The sequence below is a fragment of the Rattus norvegicus genome, chromosome 6 (assembly GCF_021556685.1).
Source record: "Rattus norvegicus strain SHRSP/BbbUtx chromosome 6, alternate assembly SHRSP_T2T, whole genome shotgun sequence".
NCBI lineage: Eukaryota > Metazoa > Chordata > Mammalia > Rodentia > Muridae > Rattus > Rattus norvegicus.
This window is the reverse complement of record NC_141539.1, coordinates 33,904,632-33,924,491: the sequence shown is the minus strand read 5'-3', so window position 1 is coordinate 33,924,491 and position 19,860 is coordinate 33,904,632. Positions and strand designations below refer to the sequence as shown.

Here is a 19,860-nt window from a genome sequence, read left to right as displayed (position 1 = left end):
TGCATGGGAATGATAAAGGAATCAAAACAATCTTTCTTTCTTTCTTTTTTTTTTTTTTTTTTTTCGGAGCTGGGGACCGAACCCAGGGCCTTGCGCTTGCTAGGCAAGCGCTCTACCACTGAGCTAAATCCCCAACCCCTCAAAACAATCTTTAAACCTTTTTGTACAAGACACCCCAGTGTGCTAACATCTTTGTTCTTTGTTTTGTACACAGTTATGGAAACATCAGGTTCTGGCACCAGGCCCCAGCTCCTAGCCAAGTGCTTGTCTCCACACAGATGCTAAATGAGTCTTTGTTACTGAATGACCTCATGTGATAGTTCTCCAGTTTTAGACTCTCTTTCTCATTCTTATGGTTACTACTACTTTGAAGAAAGAACAACTGATTTTTTGAAGTCTTTTTGTTTTGTTTTTTTCCCATTTTTATGTATTCTTTGTTAACACAGAATTGATCTTTTTTTCATAAGTAGAGAGATCAGAACATACTCAAAAACCCATTTATTCACACTCCCAGAGTCACTCCACCTAGCTGACTTAACACAACTAAAAGTAATTACAGGGTCTAGGTAAACAGCAGTAAGTAAGGTCTCCCCCAGCTCTCCTTCCTGCTTTCCTACTCTTCTCCTCACACTTGTCCCACAGTGCAGATATGGTATCAGCCTCTCTGGCCAGCTCGTTTCCTCTCATGCCTTGGCTCATTATCTTTTCTGTGAGAGCCCTTCTTCATCCTTTGTCAGTGCTGGATTAAAGGCATGCACCATCACACCTGATATTCTCTCTCTCTCTCTCTCTCTCTCTCTCTCTGTGTGTGTGTGTGTGTGTGTGTGTGTGTGTGTGTGTGTGTGTGTGTGTGTGTAGGGAATCGGGACATGTATGCAACTTATGTGGGGGGGTCTGCAGAGACCAGAAAGGGCACCAGAGCTGCAGGTACAGGCAGCCATGAGTAGTCTAATATGAGTGCTGGGAATGGAACTCAGGTCTTCTGCAAGATCAGTAAGTGTTCTTAACCACTGAGCCATCATCCCAGCCCCTGTGCTGAATTTCTGTAGTATCAACTCTAAATATGTGGGGGGTTTTCAGCCTGTGTTCTCTGAAGTAAAGAACAGGGTTTTTTCATAATCTCAAAAAATTAGAACAAATGTTCAAATAAACAAGTAATAATAAACCCCCATTTTAAAGCAAACTGCCAGAAACTTACCTTCTCCAACTGGATAGGCTGTGGAGGTAGGTTTCTTATTTACAGCTGCATACAAAGCTTCTGGCCTACCAAGTCAAAAGGAAAAATAAGACATACACAAACACACAAGAACCAAAGCTCAACAAAGGTGAGCTGAAGACTACAACAGGGCTAGCAGCATCTAGTGCTCTCCCAACTAAACTACTGCGTCCATGTACACTCTAGCAATATTCTTAGACACTAACTCTCCTACATTAAGAACTGTCTAATTATAAACCACCAGATTTTAAAGCATATTTGGAAACTGCTTGGTTATAGTTACCACACACATACATATATGTATGTATATATGAATATTATTAGTTGGTTAGTTTATTACATCTTAAAATATAAAAACAATTCTTTTCCTAATATTTTATAATAGGTAACTAATAATTTCCATGTTAATTCAGGGTTTTAAGTGACATGATTCATTTCTCAGAAAAGAGCAGAAATTGAACAGAAATTTTTTTGGGGGTGAATGGGGGGGCTGTAAAACATTTAAAGCACATTCAGAGACTGGCTTGGCTTACAGCAGAATATATATACGAATGTTATTATTTGATTAGTTTAACTACATCTTAAAATATAAAAATAATCCTTTACCTAAAACCCCATAATAGGCAAATAGTTTGCTTAATCTTTCTTTGTAATAATCTGAATAATAAAATAATCGCTATAAATGTTGTAGTCTGAAGATGCTAGGTATGCGACTTTTACTACTTCATCTCCAAATTCCAGGTCAATTGAGAAGTTTCTGCATCTGAATTAAAGACGAGTCAGTGGCCATGCAGCACTACAGAGTCCTACAGTAGGTTTAGCTTAACTTATCATCTAATGAGAAACCTGAAGATGAAATAGGGTGGTGAGGACAGTGGAACTAGGACATGAGCATCTCCATTTCCAAGACCGGGGTCCTCATATTGGACTGCGCTGTTTCGGGCCCCCTTCCACCAGGGGCAGTTACTACAGCTGACAGTGGGACTTACTTGCCTGTGTTAAAGCCATCTGGCAACCTGGCACTCTTGCTGACTTAAGATCTTGGTCTAAGTAGATTTTTGAGTTTTGTGTATTTGCATTTCATTCGCCTGTTCACTCATTCTTGCCTGACCTCATTCTTTAAGATGACAGAAGTTACCATGCAGTAGTTTTATAGTAGACATGGGAAAAAATGGATCAAAGAAGACAGAGTAGTCTCATGGGGATCATGACTTAAAAGGAAATATGGGTCAAAAAAATTAGTCACTATAAAGAAGCGCTATGAACATAGGGAGGCTATATTTAAAGAGCTGGAAGCCCAGGCATGGGATATTCCCTTCAATTAGAAAGGGCAAGACCTCAGTAAAGAATCCATTAAATAGTGAAAGACTTCAGTGAACAAAGGAGAATGCTTCAAGTGAAATGAAAAGTAAGGACTCTCCTTGGTCTTGTGGGAAAAAGAAAACAAAGACCTAAGGACTGAGTATTTTGAAAACATCACAAATGATGTAGAATGAAAGATCTAACACAATACAAACGTGAAGTAATTTTTCCCAACAGGAATCACCCTCTGGCTCATGTGGTGAGGATACCAACATCCAGCTCCCGTAAGTACATGGAGGTGCTTACTCTCCTCGCTTTACTTCACTCCCAGGAATGATCTTGACGTAAGACTTGGGGAACCATCCTCTTCCTCCATGCACCTCCCCAAACCACCAGTTTTCCTGCTGCTCCAGGACGGTGATGACGTCGTGCTTTGAGAAGTTCAGGTGGTTCTCTTTCTTTGCCGTCCAGGAACAAAGGGCCTGAGCTTTCAGGTTTTCTACAGCCTGCCCCTAGGATACAAAGCCACCAACACTTAAAAACAGACCACGGAGACCATGATTTTTAATTTCTAGTAGATAACAGAGAGCATATGAACTTGGCCAACCTATGAACTTAAAATGACACCCAGCCACGTGAGTAGCCTTCTTTAGCAACCTACCCTTCAAGGCCACTTCATCACCGATACTGATTAAATGCATACTCAGGGATAAAGAATCTGTCAAATGAGATGAATTGTTACTGCAATTTCCTCTCCTCCAGCTCCCAATGGCTTCTACCCGCTGTTGGTTACCCCAGTAGGAATGATCACATCAGCATCCCCCCCTTGCTGTTTCCTCTAACAACAACCAGGACTCTCACCCCTTGGCAGGTCAGCTGTTCACTCACATTGCACTCACTGATCCTCACCCTATGCGGCAGTGACGCGGAGCTCTCCTGCGCCTGCCTGCTTCCCCGGCACGTCTCCCCACACTAGCCTTCACCACTTTCTTCATATCCCAGTTCTTTAGAGAGCCATCAATTTGCTTTCTGATGTCACCCTCACTTAGGTGCTGGCCTGTCATTCTGCTGAACATCTTCCAGATGAGGTTATTGACAATAATATCAAGCCAAAGATTTCCAAACCATCTTACTCCTTCACTGACCAGTGGAGACATCACTAAAATCCTTTAGTTTCTGAAGCTCTGAGTTGAGCTCACCTCTTGTCAAGCCTCCCTCTTTATGTTTCTAGTATAACTTTCCTAAATAATCTAATTTATGCCTGTGGATTTTAAAATCTATAATGTCAGGGTAACTTTATCTTCTGCATTCAAGATGTGCACATTAAAATGCATACTAGCTGTTCTCACTGGGTTGTTTTAGTGTCCCTGAAATGTAATCATTTCTAAAACCCAAGCCTTTTCCCTGTGTTACTGTTCTTTCAGTTGTTCAAGTTAATAACTGAAGCTATTGTTTTAAAAATATCTTAACATATTTATTTGCGTGCGTGAATGTGAGTACCATGCCTACAGGGTATCAGATCCCCTACAGTTGGAGTCACAGGAAGTTGTGAGCCACCTGACACGTGCTAGGAACAGGATTCGGCTCCTCTGGAAGCAACAATGCATGCTCTTAGCTGCGGAACCATCCCCGTGGTCTCTGAAGAATTACTCTGAAAAGAGTCTGTCTTGTGTCTATGGGCTATGAACAGGCAAAGGCTGGAAGATGTGCCAACTCCAGGGGCCTGGAGTGCCAGGCATTTGTAGGAAACCCAGCTTGTCCTATGAGTGTTTCACCTGATTCCCAGTTGTCTAAACTGTACACTGCCTAGCCATCAGTCCCTGAAGAACCATTTTAACTTCAATTTCCCCTTTAACAGATTATTTTATGTCAATTCTTAATATTCTTGTAAATCCAGCTTCCCTTCCATGTATTTTCATCACTCTGGAACTGGTTCAGTACCACCATTGTCACTCAGTTAGAATACTATCCCTTGCCTCGTCTTTCTTTTTCCTTCTGCCCATCTCCCCTTTACATTATTGCTAGAGTTTACTTTGCTGGTCTTTTGTTTGTTGGTTAGCTTGTTTTTTGAGACATGGTTTCTCTGTATAGTCCTGGCTGTCCTGTATCTCACTCTGTAGACCAGGCTGGCCTCAAACTCAGAGACCCACCTTCCTCTGCCTCCTGAATGCTAGGATGAAAGGTGTGCACCACCATGCCCTAGCTAAAGTGCGTGCGTGCATGTGTGCATGTGTGTGTGTGTGTAACTACATGCCACAGCATGAGTATGGAGCTCAGAAGACAACTCTGGCAGTCAGTCCTTGTCTTTCCATCTTCTTTGGGACAAGGTCTCTCTTGCTTTTGTTGCTATGCTGTATACTCTGTAGACCCAGCCAACCCATGAGGTCCTGGCTGACTCCTGTTTCCACCTCCCATCTTTCCACAGCCGCATGTGCCCACTATTGCTTTAAGTTTTCATGTGGGTTCCAGAGACAGAGACACAGGTTGTTGGGGTTTATTCACTGAGCTGTCAACCCAGCCACAGGGTTTATAAGAGTCAGGGTCTCTCAACAACCTCTTTTGGTTTCTTACTGCCAGACGCCTAGTACTGTAGTAACTACCCCACTAATAACCCCTAACCTCTCTCTAAATGTTTACCTTACAATGTTATTTGTTGGTTGATAGTTTACTGATTGAGACAGTGCCTTGTTTACATTGCTCAGGCTAGCCTTAAATGCTTTATGTAGCCAAAGCTGCCTTCAAAATCCCAGTTCTTCTACCAGAGCCTCCCAAGTGCTGGTGGAATTCACCCATACCATTGCTGGACCAACCTGACTTCACTCTTTCCTCAACATTGTATAATCTAGCTTTATATAAACAAGGTGTCTTTCTGCAGACACCTCTAACTCGGGTGCCCCAGTGACCTTCCTCCTGTTACTCTTTCACTAGAGGACTTGGGTGTGGAGAAGCCTTGACTTCTGTTGAGGGCCCAATGCAAACACGGCTCCTCCTAGAGCATTCTCTAATCTCAGATGGGCTAAGATATCTGCCCTCCCCTCCACATGCCCTCAGAACTTTGTAGATGTATTTGTCATATTCTCATACTTCACAGCCACATGCAAGTATGATTCCTCCAGTAGGTTATAAACCACTTAGTGACACAGTGTTTCAACAAATGTTTTTCTTAAACTTTTAGCACATAATAAAATGCTGGAAAATACACTTCTGGCTTGACTGTGGTGAAGTCTGCTACTTCTTTTTAGAAGCGTTAGTGTATGTAACCACATATTGCAAGTACTAAGGTTCCAAGCCAGGTAAAAACAATGCCCCTCCCCAGCCCAATCTGTACGGCTAATTATTGAGCAGATACTTAGAAATCATACTTCAGTTGCACATACTTACAAACAAGAACAGAGACTGGATGCTGTAGGCTCTGCACAATGGGGGAAAGATGGATGCCTCCGTATGGAATCCAGAGCAAAGTGAACACTGAAGCACACAGAGACACAGAAAACGTACCTGTCCGTGGATGGGGGACACAGACCCAGGGGAGACAGTGCGGGTGAAAGCGGACTTCTGCTGCCATGTCGTGTTTACATTAAGGTTTGAGAAGGATACATTTTGATAATCAGTCACCGGTGCTGGTTGATTTGAACAGAGTGGTCTGCAAGTGTAAAATTTTACTGTAAGTATACTCAGTTATCCAGAAACTAACCAAGTACTACCAGCTTACCCACTTATCTATTACATGCTGTTTAAATATGATTTATAGATAAAGACTCTTGTGCAGTATAAGTACTAAATCTTAGTACTGAAATGTTGGAAGTGCCAGCCCAGATAAAACCAGAATCAGAAAAAAACAAGAATCAGGTTTACGCAGTTATGCATTCATATTCACACACAAGCTACGTGTACCCACTGTCAGCTCCTGACTCACTGGGGAGCAGCTGAGGTAGCAGAAAGAGACACTGCAGGAGGAAGTAAGGCCTTCTTAGGAGATGGAGTCTTGTCACTTGACAGCATTTTTTCTACATAGTTGCACGGGAACCAGCCAAACTTCCCCTGAAAACTACCATAAAGCCAACCAGGCTCTCCTACAGTTTTCTCATCAACCTGTGGAAGAAGAAGGAGGAGGAAAAAGAAAGTTGAGGGTTTAGAAATCTACACATATACAGAAGTGTGGACTACTGCACGGCATTCTCAGATTCAGAATTAATCCCAGTTGAAATAAAAGGCATTTCCTACAAATTATTAGGTTTCCATTTCTCATCGTGAACAGATTATCTTTTTAAATTTTATCAAAGTTAATACATGTGGGCAGGCATGGTGGTGTGTGCCTTTAATCCCAACACTCAGGAGGCAGAGGCAGGTAATCTTTGTGAGTTTGAGGCCAGCCTGTTCTACACAATCAGTTCCAGGGTAGCCAGAGTTACATAGTGAGACACTGTCTCAAAACAAACCATCCCCCTCCAAAGTTAATATATGAAAATAAGTTATAAAAAAAGTAGCATTATATACAGTTCACAACCAAAAAATTAGTTCCCTACTCCATGTATATGTATATGTGTGTGTGAATATATATCTATATATTTAACAGAACTCACAAAGCACTGGTTGATCTTAAACTTGTGACAATCTGCCTATGACAATTATCATGCCCAGCTTCAAATATTATCTATAGTGTTACTTCTTGGATTTATTTCAGTCCTTAAAAAATATCTGTTGGCTGTTGCTTACAAAAAGATTCACCTCTCTTTCATTGTACTTCTTACTCTATCCATATTGTTACATAATTTTTACTCAGGTATAATTAACATCTATGTTACAGCTTTATAAACCCCTCACATCTGACTTATACAGTATTTTGCTGATTTCCTTTCTTGTAAACTTTCAATATCCTACAGTTAGTCACTTTTGCGGGACTTAGCTGAACTGGAAAACCTCTGGGTACTATTTTCCAAGTAGTAAAAAACCAATTTCTTTTTTTTCCCCTTAAATACTTTTCTTTTTCCTACAGTATAACAGCCTCAAGCTAACTGTGTCTCCTGCTCTTCCTGGTAGCTGCCTTAAACAGGGACCTCACCTCAAAGTTTATGGTTGGTCACTTTGCCTTGTGCTATACACTTCCTGAACAGGCCCATCTGCTCCTAGGATTTGGTCAGTGCTCTCACGGGATACTGAATCCTAAAGCTCTAATCTCAGGATGGACTAATTTCCCAGAGGGCAATCTCCAACTTCTAACTCCTGCACAATGTCTTCATCTAGACAGCAGCTTAAACCCATCTGGAGTCTAAGGCTAAGCCTACCTCCCTGGTCCTGGGCCTAAGCTCTCAGATTGTTATTCATTTTCCTCTTTCGTAATGGTGGGGAAAGGTGCATATTTAGAATTAGCTGGTTGGACTCAGCTTAGATGATTCGGTTTTGTTGGCAATGTCCAAAGTCAGGTGCCAGGGAAGAACACTCCTTCTTCACTCAGTCAGGCCTTATCACGATATCTGGCTTTGGTCACATCAATGTCGTGGAGTTTTACAGCTTGTTTAATCGGATGCTTGTTGGCCTTGACACCCACAGTGAGCACAAGTGTGCCATTGTCTTCTGTCTTCATGGCTGACTCCGTGGTTGGGGACAGTTGATGCTGGCACCGTGGTGAGCTTGTTTCTTCTGGGTGCACTCTTCTGAAGGTATATGGGCTGCCTCCAGGGCCACAGAGTCTTGGGGACTGGAAGATGGGTGACATGAGGATCTTCTGCTTGTGGCTATGGACTCCTTTTGGCACTGTCCGCCTGGTTTTCCAGGCATTCGCTTTGGCTTGGGTTTTGGGGAGGTCAGACGCTTCCTCCTTTGCGTTCATCTTTGATTACTATTACTCTCACCATCAAAACTGAAGCTCTTACATACAAAAAACCTGTGGTTCTTATCTCTAATTTACATCTACAGCGAAACTGGTCTCGTCATCCTAAAAACAGTTCTTTTTTAAAAATCCCAGTAAGTAATAGCATCTTTTTTCTGTGTAACATAAATTATTACAATCTTTACTCACACTCAGATTTGGTTAAACTGCTTCAACCAAGGTGGTGTTCTCCCATGAAAAGAAACCGCTATAACTGAGGTGAATGTGCTGATTATTTATGTCTACACATTCCTTTGATACTGGCACAATCAGCACTTGTGTATCCATGTGTATCTTTCAGTTGTCTGTGAGCCTTTATTTACTCCATCTAGCACAGCACACATCTCCTTACCTCAATGAATAAATGAACCTGTCAATGGTTTCTCATCTCTATTTTCTCTTTTCTATTGGATATTTAATTTATTTACATTTCAAATGTTATCCCCCTTCCCAGTTTCCCCTCCACAAGCCCCCTATCTCATGCCCCCTCCCCCTGCTTCTAAGAGGGTGCTTCCCCACCCACTCACCCACTCCCACCTAACCGTCCTAGCAACAGTGTTACATTCTCAAACTATACCGATTCCACTAAAACTTTAAAACTCACTTTTCAAGTTAACATACTAAGTAGTGGGTCTTGTCACTGTGTTGTCATGCATGCATGTCCTTTATTGGGTTTTAATTTCTCTCCATCCTCTACCCTCTGCACTGCTCCCAAATCTACTGATCCCGTTCCTCCACAGTTTGTAAAAGCGACTTTTTGAGATGTAATTAACATAATATTTCATAGTGATAATATATTTTGTATATTTATATGCCTTTGATAAGATAATAAGGCACTCTTACCCACAGTTTCCTCTTGCTGCACTCTGAGCTCTCTCTCCTATACCTCACCACACCTTCTGGGAAACACTGGCCTACTTTATGTTACTATAGGTTAGTTTGCATTTTATATAATAAAATTTTGTAATATTTTCTTGTTCTGTTTGCCTCCTATATGTAAAATATTTTTAGAAATATATAAAATTCAAATATAGAAAACATAGTACAATGTTTTGTAATTAGCTTACTCATGAGCAGAAAGGCTTTCATTTCTTTTTTTTTTTTTTGGTTTTTTTTTTTTTTTTTTTTTTTTGGTTCTTTTTTCCGGAGCTGGGGACCGAACCCAGGGCCTTGCGCTTCCTAGGTAAGCGCTCTACCACTGAGCTAAATCCCCAGCCCCAAGGCTTTCATTTCTTACCTGAATTATATCCCCAGAATTAAAACTCATCTCATCATGGTTCCTTGCTTCAAAGGGGTACAATGCTCTATAATTCACCAAAGCACGGGCTGTCTCACCTGAAAAAAAGATAATTACCATCGTTTGTTATTTGAGATTATACACATCTGTATCATGATTCAGTAAAGAGCTTAACATCTAAAACAGAAGTGAGCATCAAGCAGGATAACAGAGTTCTGCTCAAGTCAGACTTGTTAGGATCCAGATGTGTGACTACTCAGGGAGTCAATACAAAGCAAAGACACACGCTTGTCCTAAGTGACGTGGGAGGCAGCTAAACAGTGATGCCTCACAGACTGAGGCATGCGCATGGATCTGAGGGAGGGAAGGTGGGAGCACAGCAGCTGTGCACAGTGCAGTATCTAAGCAGGGGAGAGACGTGGTCACATCAGTGGAGGTGAGACTACGACAGAGAAAGAATGTACATAAGGGAAGCCACGAGAGACCACTGAGTAAACAGGACTGGGCAAAGAAACATCTGTAGGTTTACTAGTTTGTTCTAAAGGGAAAATTGAAGGACTCACAAACATCCTGGACTTGATACGTTTAAAAATGTTATGTTAAAAAATACGAACATACTACATCACTATCACGGATCCAGACGTTTACATATCTAAAAATAGGTGTACTATTGAAGTATGTTAGAATGGGCTCCAAACTGTATGAGGAATTATGACTTCTAAGAAAAGGTTGATGTTAAAAAAGACTTAAAATTGTATTACTGTTTTGGTCAAATAAGGGGCTCGGCTACATTGGTAAGCAGAGTAAATATTTACGATTGCATCCATTCTGAAAATTGTAGGTGATCTTCTATGTGAGTCAATAACGCCACCCTGTCTGTTGTGCTATGTTGCGGTTTCTACCCTTAGTTCCCACATGTGGATACACTTTTCACACACATTCAATTTAAAATGAAACTTAAAGGTGAGCATCTTTTGGTTTATTATTTTTATTTTGTTTGTTCTTAGCAGGTCTACCTTATCCTTACTTTGTTTTGCCTCAGTTTTTCGTTCCTCTTCTTGAGTTCTGTCCTGTGACTTTTCTTCCTGGAGTCGCTTTTGTTTTTCCTCTTCTTCTTTTCTAATACTTTCTTTCCACAAGTTTTCTTTTCCTTGCTTTGCTTTCCTTTTAAATAAGAGAAATGAAGAGTTTACATAATATCCTAATATGTGGGACACAAAACCAAAACAAACTGACAGGCATACTGGAAGATCTGGTTCCCATTGGCTGGAGAACCAGCAAGGAATACTGAGGGAGGGGAAGGGAAACCAGTCAGCCAAAGAGAGACACAGACTAAGGTGAGTTGGGGTGTACAAATGAGAACGCTGCAGACTTCAGGTTCCCTGGGAATCCAAGATTAAGTAGGAAGGAGGCACGAGGCAAGTGTGAGGCTACTTTCTGCCTGGACTCCTCACAAGCCCTGCCTGCCTGTGGCTTTGGTTCCCTAAGCTTCAGCTTTATCAGAGTAGTGGAGACTGGCCAGATGGATCCTGGGACAGCCTTCAGCCTCTATCCCACTACAGCATGCTTCCTCAAGAAGCTATGCACTACTTTGAGTGGAATCTACATATCGCTCTTTCTCTTCTGGTCCCAGGTGCTGCAGGAGCCACGGCTTACCATGCAGACATGGCCAAGTCCAAGAACCACACCACACACAACCAGTCCCGAAAATGGCATAGAAATGGCATCAAGAAACCCCGGTCACAAAGATATGAATCTCTTAAGGGGGTCGACCCCAAGTTTCTGAGGAACACGCACTTTGCCAAGAAGCGCAACAAGAAAGGCCTGAAGAAGATGCAGGCCAACAATGCCAAGGCAGTGAGTGCATGAGCAGAGGCCATCAAGGCCCTCGTGAACCCTCAGGCCGTCAAGCCCAAGATACCAAAGAGCTCCAGCCACAAACTCAGCTGTCTGGCTTTCATTGCTCACCCCAAGCTTGAGAAGAGGACTCAAAGCTACATGGCCAAGGGTCAGAGGCTCTGCCAACCAAAGCCCAAGGTTCAAACCAAGGCAGAGGCCAAAGCTCCAGCTAAGGCCCAGGTTTCAGCTCCAGCCCAGGCTCCCAAGGGTGCCCAGGCCCCGGTGAAGGCCCCACAGAAAAGCTCCTGCCAGCGTGAAGACAGACGGACTGCTGTGACACACCTACCTACACACCATTTGCAGATGACCAGTGTCCTATGCTGTTTTTACAAATAAACTTGGAGACGAGAAAAAAAATCTACATATCAGAATAACAAACCAGGACCACCAAGTTTAAAGCAATTAGGAGGCTTCCACTTTTTTTAATTATCTAGAAGTTCCAAATTTCTTTAGCAATTAAGGAATAGAGACCTCAAAAATCAGTCAAGGTTCCCACTTTGATGATGGGGTATAATAAATAAGTGCTGTCCAATCCCAGAGATGTGTCCAGCCACAATCTCTGCTACTCTGTTAGAGCTGAGGCTTAGGGAAGGTACTAAATGTAGAAGTGGCAGCTCTCTCTGAATGAGGTCATAAGAATGAACGTGAGAGAGCTGTAATACACATTAGTTCTAATACTCAGCTGTCATGTCATAGAAACACTCCTAGAAGAAGAAAACTGCTATTGTCTAAGTGAATATAAACACTTTTTTAAGGTAACAATATAAAAAATTGTCTTTCAAAAAGCACCTTCTCCTGTCCATAGCTGTGCACTATGAACTATCTAGCTGCCCTAGATGGGGGATTGGATAGGAAAGTGAATACAAAGCAAGGGATGAGCTGGTGGCCTGGATCTGACTATTACAGCAGCATAAGCAACTCCAGAAAATTAGTTAGTTCTTCTGTAATCTTCTTAGCCATGCTAGTGAGTAAAAACTAGTCCAGAAGCAGGTGATGCCTCATCTAAAATATGATGATCTAACTATTACCAAAGCCTAGGAGAAGAAAAGGAATGCACCTGGGCAAACAGCCAAGAAACCAAGCTACAGTGCTAACATGAAGCTCTGAACTGAGGTCTACATTACTTGTATTCTCTTTAACTTCTCTGGTTTACTACAAAAGACAAAATGTAGGAAGTTGAATAAAATGAAAATATGGATTACTGATAATTCTAAGCCTGAGAAAAACTGTGGGATGCAGATATTCACAGAAAGTTCTTATCTCATGGACTGTATGATCGCTGCACAGATCCTCTGTGCAGTGGTAAACAGCACAAGGTAAGTGCCAAGTGAAGAACTTCACTGTCTTTATTTCTGTACGATTCTTTTAAAAATGATATATATGTGTGTTCATGCCTTTCTCTCTCTCTCTCTCTCTCTCTCTCTCTCTCTCTCTCTCTCTCTCTCTCTGTGTGTGTGTGTGTGTGTGCTCTCATGGCTACACATGTGCTAATGCATTTATGTGTACAGGTGCTCATGCTCATGCCTGTATGTGTATGTGTGTATGTGGTAGGAGCCAGAACACAACTTAAGGTGCCATCCTTAAAAGCCCTGTCCACCTCCTTAGGTAAGTGTCTTTCATTGGCTTGGAATTCACCAATTATGCTAGACAGGCTGGCCAGTGAATTGGAACTATGTGCAACCGCATTTTTACCTGGATTATGGGATTAAACTTGGGTCATCATACTTGCAACGCAAGCCCTTTACTGACTGAACCCTTCCCTTCTGTGTTGTTCTAGTATCTCTGGCTAGGAGGCCATGGACAGAGTGTACCTGGAATGACAGTAAAGTCCTTTAACTGTCTGAAGCCACAACTACATAAATGAGGAATCCAGGAGGAGGAAGAATACAGAGTAGATCCACATCCCATGCAAAGCTGTCACTCCAGGAGTGTTGACACTGGTCATTAAGGCTACTAAGGACAGAGGCTTGCTAGGCGGGAATGTGCTTCTTCTCTCCCAGTGTCTGTTAGCTCTTCACAGTTGTTACTCATCTGCTTCTTACTAAGGAGGAGAATTACTGGCACACTAATATTTGTTTACCAACCATTCCAACTTCTAGCACTGGAGAAATAAAGGATTTTACTGACAAAAGACCAAAGCCCCACACAAGCCCCATACAGATGCTAAAGAAAAGGTTTATGCTTCAGATGTCCCCGCCCATCCCTCTGCTCTAAATGGAGATGATCGATATATCTTAGTGGCACCGAGAAATTAGTTCATGGGTTTTTTTCTTTAATGACCTTCCAGAGAACAGACAGATTTACTGGAGAGAGGAGAACTAATGAGGGTTCATTATGTGCAATGTGCAAGATGTAAGTGATTCCAGCTACATTATTTATTTAAAGCCTACATTTATCTATGAGGTAAACCGTATTCTGTTTCTCAAATAGAGAAACTAGGCTTTAGAAAGATAAATGGTCTGTTTTCTGGAGTCCCTCAAATAGTAAAGGGAAGACGAAGAATTCTAACCCAGGTCTGACTCCCACGTCCTTATCTTTCACTAGTAGACCATATAATTGTTTTATGGAAACTTAATGCCTAAAAGGAGAATTGAACTTATAAAACTGGAATCTGAATAGTATTTAAAAATAATACTTTAATTCCCTTTCCATTTTCACAAACAAAAGCAATGTGCAACAAAAGCTAGAATTTTATTTTGTTTGAGACAGGGTTTCTCTGTGTAGCCCTGGCTGTTCTGGAACTCACTCAGTAGACCAGGTTATGCTGGAACTCACAGTAATCTGCCTGCCTCCGCCCCTGAGTGCTGGGATTAAAGGTGCACACCAACACTGCTCAGCAGAATTTTAATAGTAATATACAAGACATTCACAACACATTCATTTAATAGTAGTATAGTACAGAACAAGGTTATATTAATTACCTTGCAGCCTCATCTTCTAGTTTCTTTTTTTGAATTTGCTCTAATCTTTTCCTTTCGAGTTCCTTCAATTTGTCACGTTTGATTTTATGAAGTTGTTCAAGGGCTAATTGCTGTGTATTATAGCTTTCTCTGAGTTCCTAAGGATAAAATACAAGTTAAGTCAATACTTAGGTATTTTAATCATTTAATAATATAGCATTTGCATTAAAAACAAATTACTAAGACAAGTATAATTGAATTTAAAAGATTTAAAGGTTAAAAAAACCTATCCACATGATATAAAAGTTTTAAATACAGTAAGTACTTCATGCATCTACTAAGACAAATATTTATTTCTACATCAGTTCATGTATAAAGAACATAAAATATTTAATAAACCAATTGTTTGAAGTATTACTTTTGATAGAAAATGCAATTCATTAAAATATGGAAAATTTGCTTATAATAACATTTAAAGAAAAATTTTGTGAACTGTATATGTGTAGGTGTGTGAAGTGTGTGTGTGTGTTGGGGGGTGTAGGCCAAAGATCAAGGTCAGACTTGGGTGTCACAGAAGCTGTCCTTGGTCTGACACTTGCCTAGTGCTTTGGGCTGGCTGGCTAACAAGCCTCAGGGACCTGTCTCCGTGCTAAGACCACAAGTACACACGGTGACTTCTGAGATGTGGTTTTGGCAGGTCTCAGTGTTTCTTGTATTTCCATTCAGAAGCAACCACTACACTTGGTCTAAAAGATCACAGCACTCATTTCCCTGTTCAGAATGACTGCTCAAAAGGACATGAATATGATCCAAGCTGGGTCAGATATTTTTCCGGGATCCAGACACCTTGATTAAGTATTGTAAAGAGAAACTTGTCTGTCTGGCTCATTAAACTGAGATAAACTAAATCTGACTCCCTTACTACCCAGGGAGGACAGGACTGACAGGAATGAGGTCAACATAAAACACAGAGGAAAAGACCAGAGAGTGAGGCAGAGCTGAGGACCCAGGAACCCCGTCTCCAATTCTATTGCTCAGCGTGGGGAATGGCCTTTCCCAGAGGCTAGCCTCCCACTCACTCTCATCCTGGCTATCTTTGAATAGCCACTATTTTGAATCTATAGAATTCTTAACAAGAGTAGAAAAAAAAAAGAAAGGAAAAAAAAAGAACGAAAAAGAGGCTGAAGGAAAGAGAAAACTAACAATAATCAACAAAACAGAAACAAAAGAAAAGAAAACAAAGAAGAAGGGGAAAACCCTAAAATAATCAAAAGAAACGTAACGGTGAGAGAGCTAGACAATATTTGAATATATTGTGGTTGTTGTTTTTAAATCTACAGTGTCCCCTTACTCTCCTAGTGACAAAACTCTAAACCCAAAACAGGAAAACCTGTGTTTCCAGAGTCGAGCTAAGCCAGAGGTCAACCGACTGAGCTGTGTGGCCTAAGGGGTAGTGTGGTGACCGAGACTGCCCAAGCGTCTGGGACTTACACAAATGCTGTGTTCAGGTTAAGTTTCACACAGCTCTTAGCTTCCATAATTTTATTTGTTATTTTTGTCTCTAAATTCTACTGAAAAACAAAACAGTGTGATGGTTATGTGGAGAAGTAGGCTGGTTTAATGTTAAGAAGCATGTCTCTAGGAGAAGTTCACAAAACTTTGAGTCAAGTTCTGTCAATTACACTTGTATCATCTCCTGAAAGTTTTAGCTTCCTAACCCGAATGCATCTCAAGAGCTACTGTTCACATAAAATTAATTAATCCACGTAAAGTACTTATAGTATTGCATGCTTCATACATAGATTTTCAATAAATATTAGCTATTAGTGGTGGAAGCCAGGACCTGTCTAATATTAGTCTCCAACTTATCCCTGAGATTGAGTGGCAGTAACTTTCCAAGGTTTTATTTTAAGCCTTGAGTCCTTGAAATAGGCTTTCTTCCAATAGCTGACTTAGGCAAAAAGTCTAATAATTGGGATCTCTCCCAGCAAAGATTGAGTAATTCTTATAGTTTCAAGTTTTACCAAAATCTAGGAAGTTGAATAAGATATAAAAGATACTCATTTACAGACACTGGGACACTGTCAAGGCACCAGAGACAGTGCGATCCTGTAGAGAGGAAATGAGAGAAAGGTGACGGGTACCTAACACCCAGTGCTTCCTCCTTCTAGGCATACAGCCATCTGAGAAGCTGAGAGAAAGTAGTGGCATCCATCTCTGAGAAAGGCTGGAATAAACGTACTGGAATTCTGTTGGAGAAGAGTGCTAATGCTTTGAATCTGCAGGCCCAGATGTTGAAGGTCCTGTCCCCAATTGGTTTTTGATCTATCAATAAAGATGCCAGTGGCCAATGGTTGAGCACAGGGCAGGACACTGAGAGTTGCCCAGGTAGGATGCAGGGAGAATCAGAAGGACTAGAGAAGAAGAAGGGCACGCAGTAATAGCAGGAGATAAAGTCAACCAGCCATGTGAGTTTCCAGGCCTGGGGTAGAAAGGGAAGGTTTAAAATGCCCAGTCTTGAGTTAGCAAAGGCATTTTATGATTAACTGGTGTGTGTGTTTTCCATTTGAGGGTCCAGGATACCTTCTGGGCGGGTGCACACCTGGGACTCCTTAGGAGTTCAAAGTGGTGCAGCCAAAATAACTCATGCTACAGAATTCCCCTAGAAGTGCACATTTTGATTGTCTATCATGGGCCCCTCAGAAGTAAGGAGTAAGTGAGGGGCTCTGGGTTCCAGAGAGCTGCATTCTGTTCCCATCGTGGTATGGAACATGTATCAGGCAAGCAGACACATTTTGGAGCAGTAGCCAAGAATATACATGTGTCTGATCTACAAATGTGAGGCAGGCATGCAGGCAGGTAGGGAGGGAGAAAGGGAGGGAGAGAAAGAGAGAGATGAGAACGAGTTAGCTACTGGGAATGGTCTAGGCTTTTGAAACCTCCCAGAGGTTTCAACCTCCACTCCCAGAGACATACCTCCTCCAACATGGCCACACCTCCTGATCCTTCCCAGGCAGTTCTACCAACCAATGGTCAAACTTTTAAACATATGAATCTACGAGGGCCATTCTCATTCAAACCACCACAGAAGTATGCCAGTCCTGCTTTGAATCAGCTCAGTCAGTAATTAAACTAAAGTGACTTGTTCCATTCTTTTGCCAAAAGCAAAAGAAAATCACTTTTGGAAAGAAGTTAACCATGCTTATCAAATCACAAATGAATATCCAAACTATTTCTGTGAATTTATTTTCATATAAAAAGCTTGGCTGGAGGGGTTGGGGATTTAGCTCAGTGGTAGAGCGCTTGCCTAGCAAGCGCAAGGCCCTGGGTTCGGTCCCCAGCTCCGGAAAAAAAAAAAAAAGCTTGGCTGGAATTCAACAACAACAATAAAAAGTATGTATACTAGAAGTCAATGAAAAAGGGCTAGAGAGATGACTCAGGAGTTAAGGCTTCTGTTTCAGAAGACTCGGGGTGGATTCCCAGCACCCACTCTGCAGCTCACAACCATCTGCAACTCCACTTTCAGAGGATTTGACATCCTCTTCTGGCCTCTACAGGCACTGGGCATGCACATGGTATACAGACATACAAGCCAGCAGATTAATATTGATATTAAATAAAACAAGGATGCAAACTGTAGTCTCTAGGATACCTACTACCAGAAAAATAAAGGAAGGTATAGCTAGGTCAGAGAAGGAAGAGGTAGAGTGAATGCAAAAAAACCACTCAGTTCCTATCCCTCCCAGAAGGAACTACAGACAGACAGTTAATGGTTGCTGGGGAAGAGGTGGGTGTAACCTTTGTTAAACTGCCATAGCTTAAGTAAATAACTCTCCACCCATGCTCAGGCATAATCCCAATTAAATGAAGTAGGCTTTTAAAAAAATGCAAGGAGGGGGTTGGGGATTTAGCTCAGTGGTAGAGCGCTTGGGTTGGTCCCCAGCTCCGAAAGAAAGAACCAAAAAAAAAAAAAAAAAAAAAATGCAAGGAGGAGAAAGACTTTTTAGAAAGTATAGGAAGGATAATGGTGGTGGACTATGCTCAAAGTCAATCATGTATGTACAGGAAACTGAATAGACAGGCAGGTAGGTGCAGGGACTATGCTCAAAGTGTTTAATATATGTGCAGGAAATGGTAAACAAACAAATAATGCACTAAAAAAAGAGCAAGGTAAGAAAAAGAACATAAAATAGATGAGACAAAATAAAAGAAAAAAAATTTACAGTCCAAATCTGTCAGTAAGTTTATTAAACAGACTACTACTCCAATTAAATATCTAACTGAAATTATAAACTATAACTATGATACTTGAAAGATAAAATGCAAATGAAATATATAACAGTTTATAAATAAGGTAGAAAAAGGTATTCCATGCCAACAGGGCAAAAGAAAGGCAGGAGAGTTAGACTAATATATCAGGAAACATCCTTGAAAAAATTGTGTGTGTGTGTGTGTGTGTGTGTGTGTGTGTGTGTGTGTGTGTGTGTGTGTGTTGTGCATGCTTCTGTGCATATGCATTAACACATGATTGTAGGCCAGAAGTCAACTTGAGTGTCTCTCCTCAGGCTCTCTACCTTGTTTTTGAGACAGAACCTCACACTGGGACCTCAGGCTCACGAATTAGGACAGGCTGGCTCGGCAGAAAGCCCTGGGGTTACACTGTCTCTGCCTCCCCTTCATGCTGTATCCACTACCTCCTACACTGGGCTCATGAGCATCCCATCATGTGAGGAATTCTCTGTGGGTAAATTGGGATTAAACTCAGGTTTTCATGCTTGCATACCTCCACAGCCGGCACTTTGCCAAGTGAGCTATCTCCCCAGGTTTCCTAGTCCACTTGTTTGTTTGTTTGCTTTTGGACAGGTTCTTACTATATAGCCAAACTGGATTCAAAGTCACTTGTAGCTCAGGGTGGCCTAGAAATTGCAGACCTCCTGCCTTAGTCTCCCAGTGCTGGGATAACAGGCGGAAAAACTAGTCCTTAAGACAAGAAGCAGCTCTAGAAGAGATGTCATGACAGATGGACCTATCCACCAGTAAACTACAGCAATTTAAAATCTACTCACACTAGCGGCATAGCCTCAAAATCTGTAAGAAAGCAAAATTAAAAGAGACAAACACATAAGCAAAGTGGGAAATCCTCATCCCAATTTCTATTACTGAGAGAAAACAGCAGGTAAGGAAAATGAGCAAACCACAGCACTGCCTTCACTACAGGGCAACAGGTTGTAATCCAAGGGCCAATGCACTGCTGAGGGTTTAAAATTATTTTTAGGAGAATTCAGAAGGACATGAATGTGGCTAAGAACAAAATTGATTTTTATTTTCACTAACTTCCATCTGAAATCCAGCATTTCCATCAATATCAAATGTAAGCCAACAAACCGCCACGAAATTACTCATACTTATGTTATTTTCAAAAATAGAAACTAAAGAT

General features: G+C 41.4%; 1 protein-coding gene and 1 pseudogene across 19 annotated transcripts in view; one reads left to right on the top strand and one right to left on the bottom strand.

Annotated features, from left to right (window-relative positions):
- Positions 1–19,860, bottom strand: part of Itsn2 (intersectin 2) — a 251,290-nt gene that overhangs the window by 42,843 nt on the left and 188,587 nt on the right. For all 18 annotated transcript variants that reach the window (XM_087553096.1, XM_087553100.1, XM_087553103.1 and 15 more), the window contains 7 exons: positions 14,445–14,581; positions 10,652–10,788; positions 9,625–9,722; positions 6,435–6,610; positions 6,017–6,161; positions 2,825–3,030; positions 1,199–1,263 (listed from right to left, as the gene is read on the bottom strand). In XM_087553096.1, coding sequence (XP_087409222.1) covers positions 1,199–1,263; positions 2,825–3,030; positions 6,017–6,161; positions 6,435–6,610; positions 9,625–9,722; positions 10,652–10,788; positions 14,445–14,581 — 964 coding nt within the window. The remainder of the gene's footprint in view (positions 1–1,198; positions 1,264–2,824; positions 3,031–6,016; positions 6,162–6,434; positions 6,611–9,624; positions 9,723–10,651; positions 10,789–14,444; positions 14,582–19,860) is intronic.
- Positions 11,266–13,652, top strand: LOC148005129 (large ribosomal subunit protein eL29 pseudogene; annotated as a pseudogene). Its single transcript, XR_015622883.1, has one exon. The product of XR_015622883.1 is annotated as a large ribosomal subunit protein eL29 pseudogene (transcript).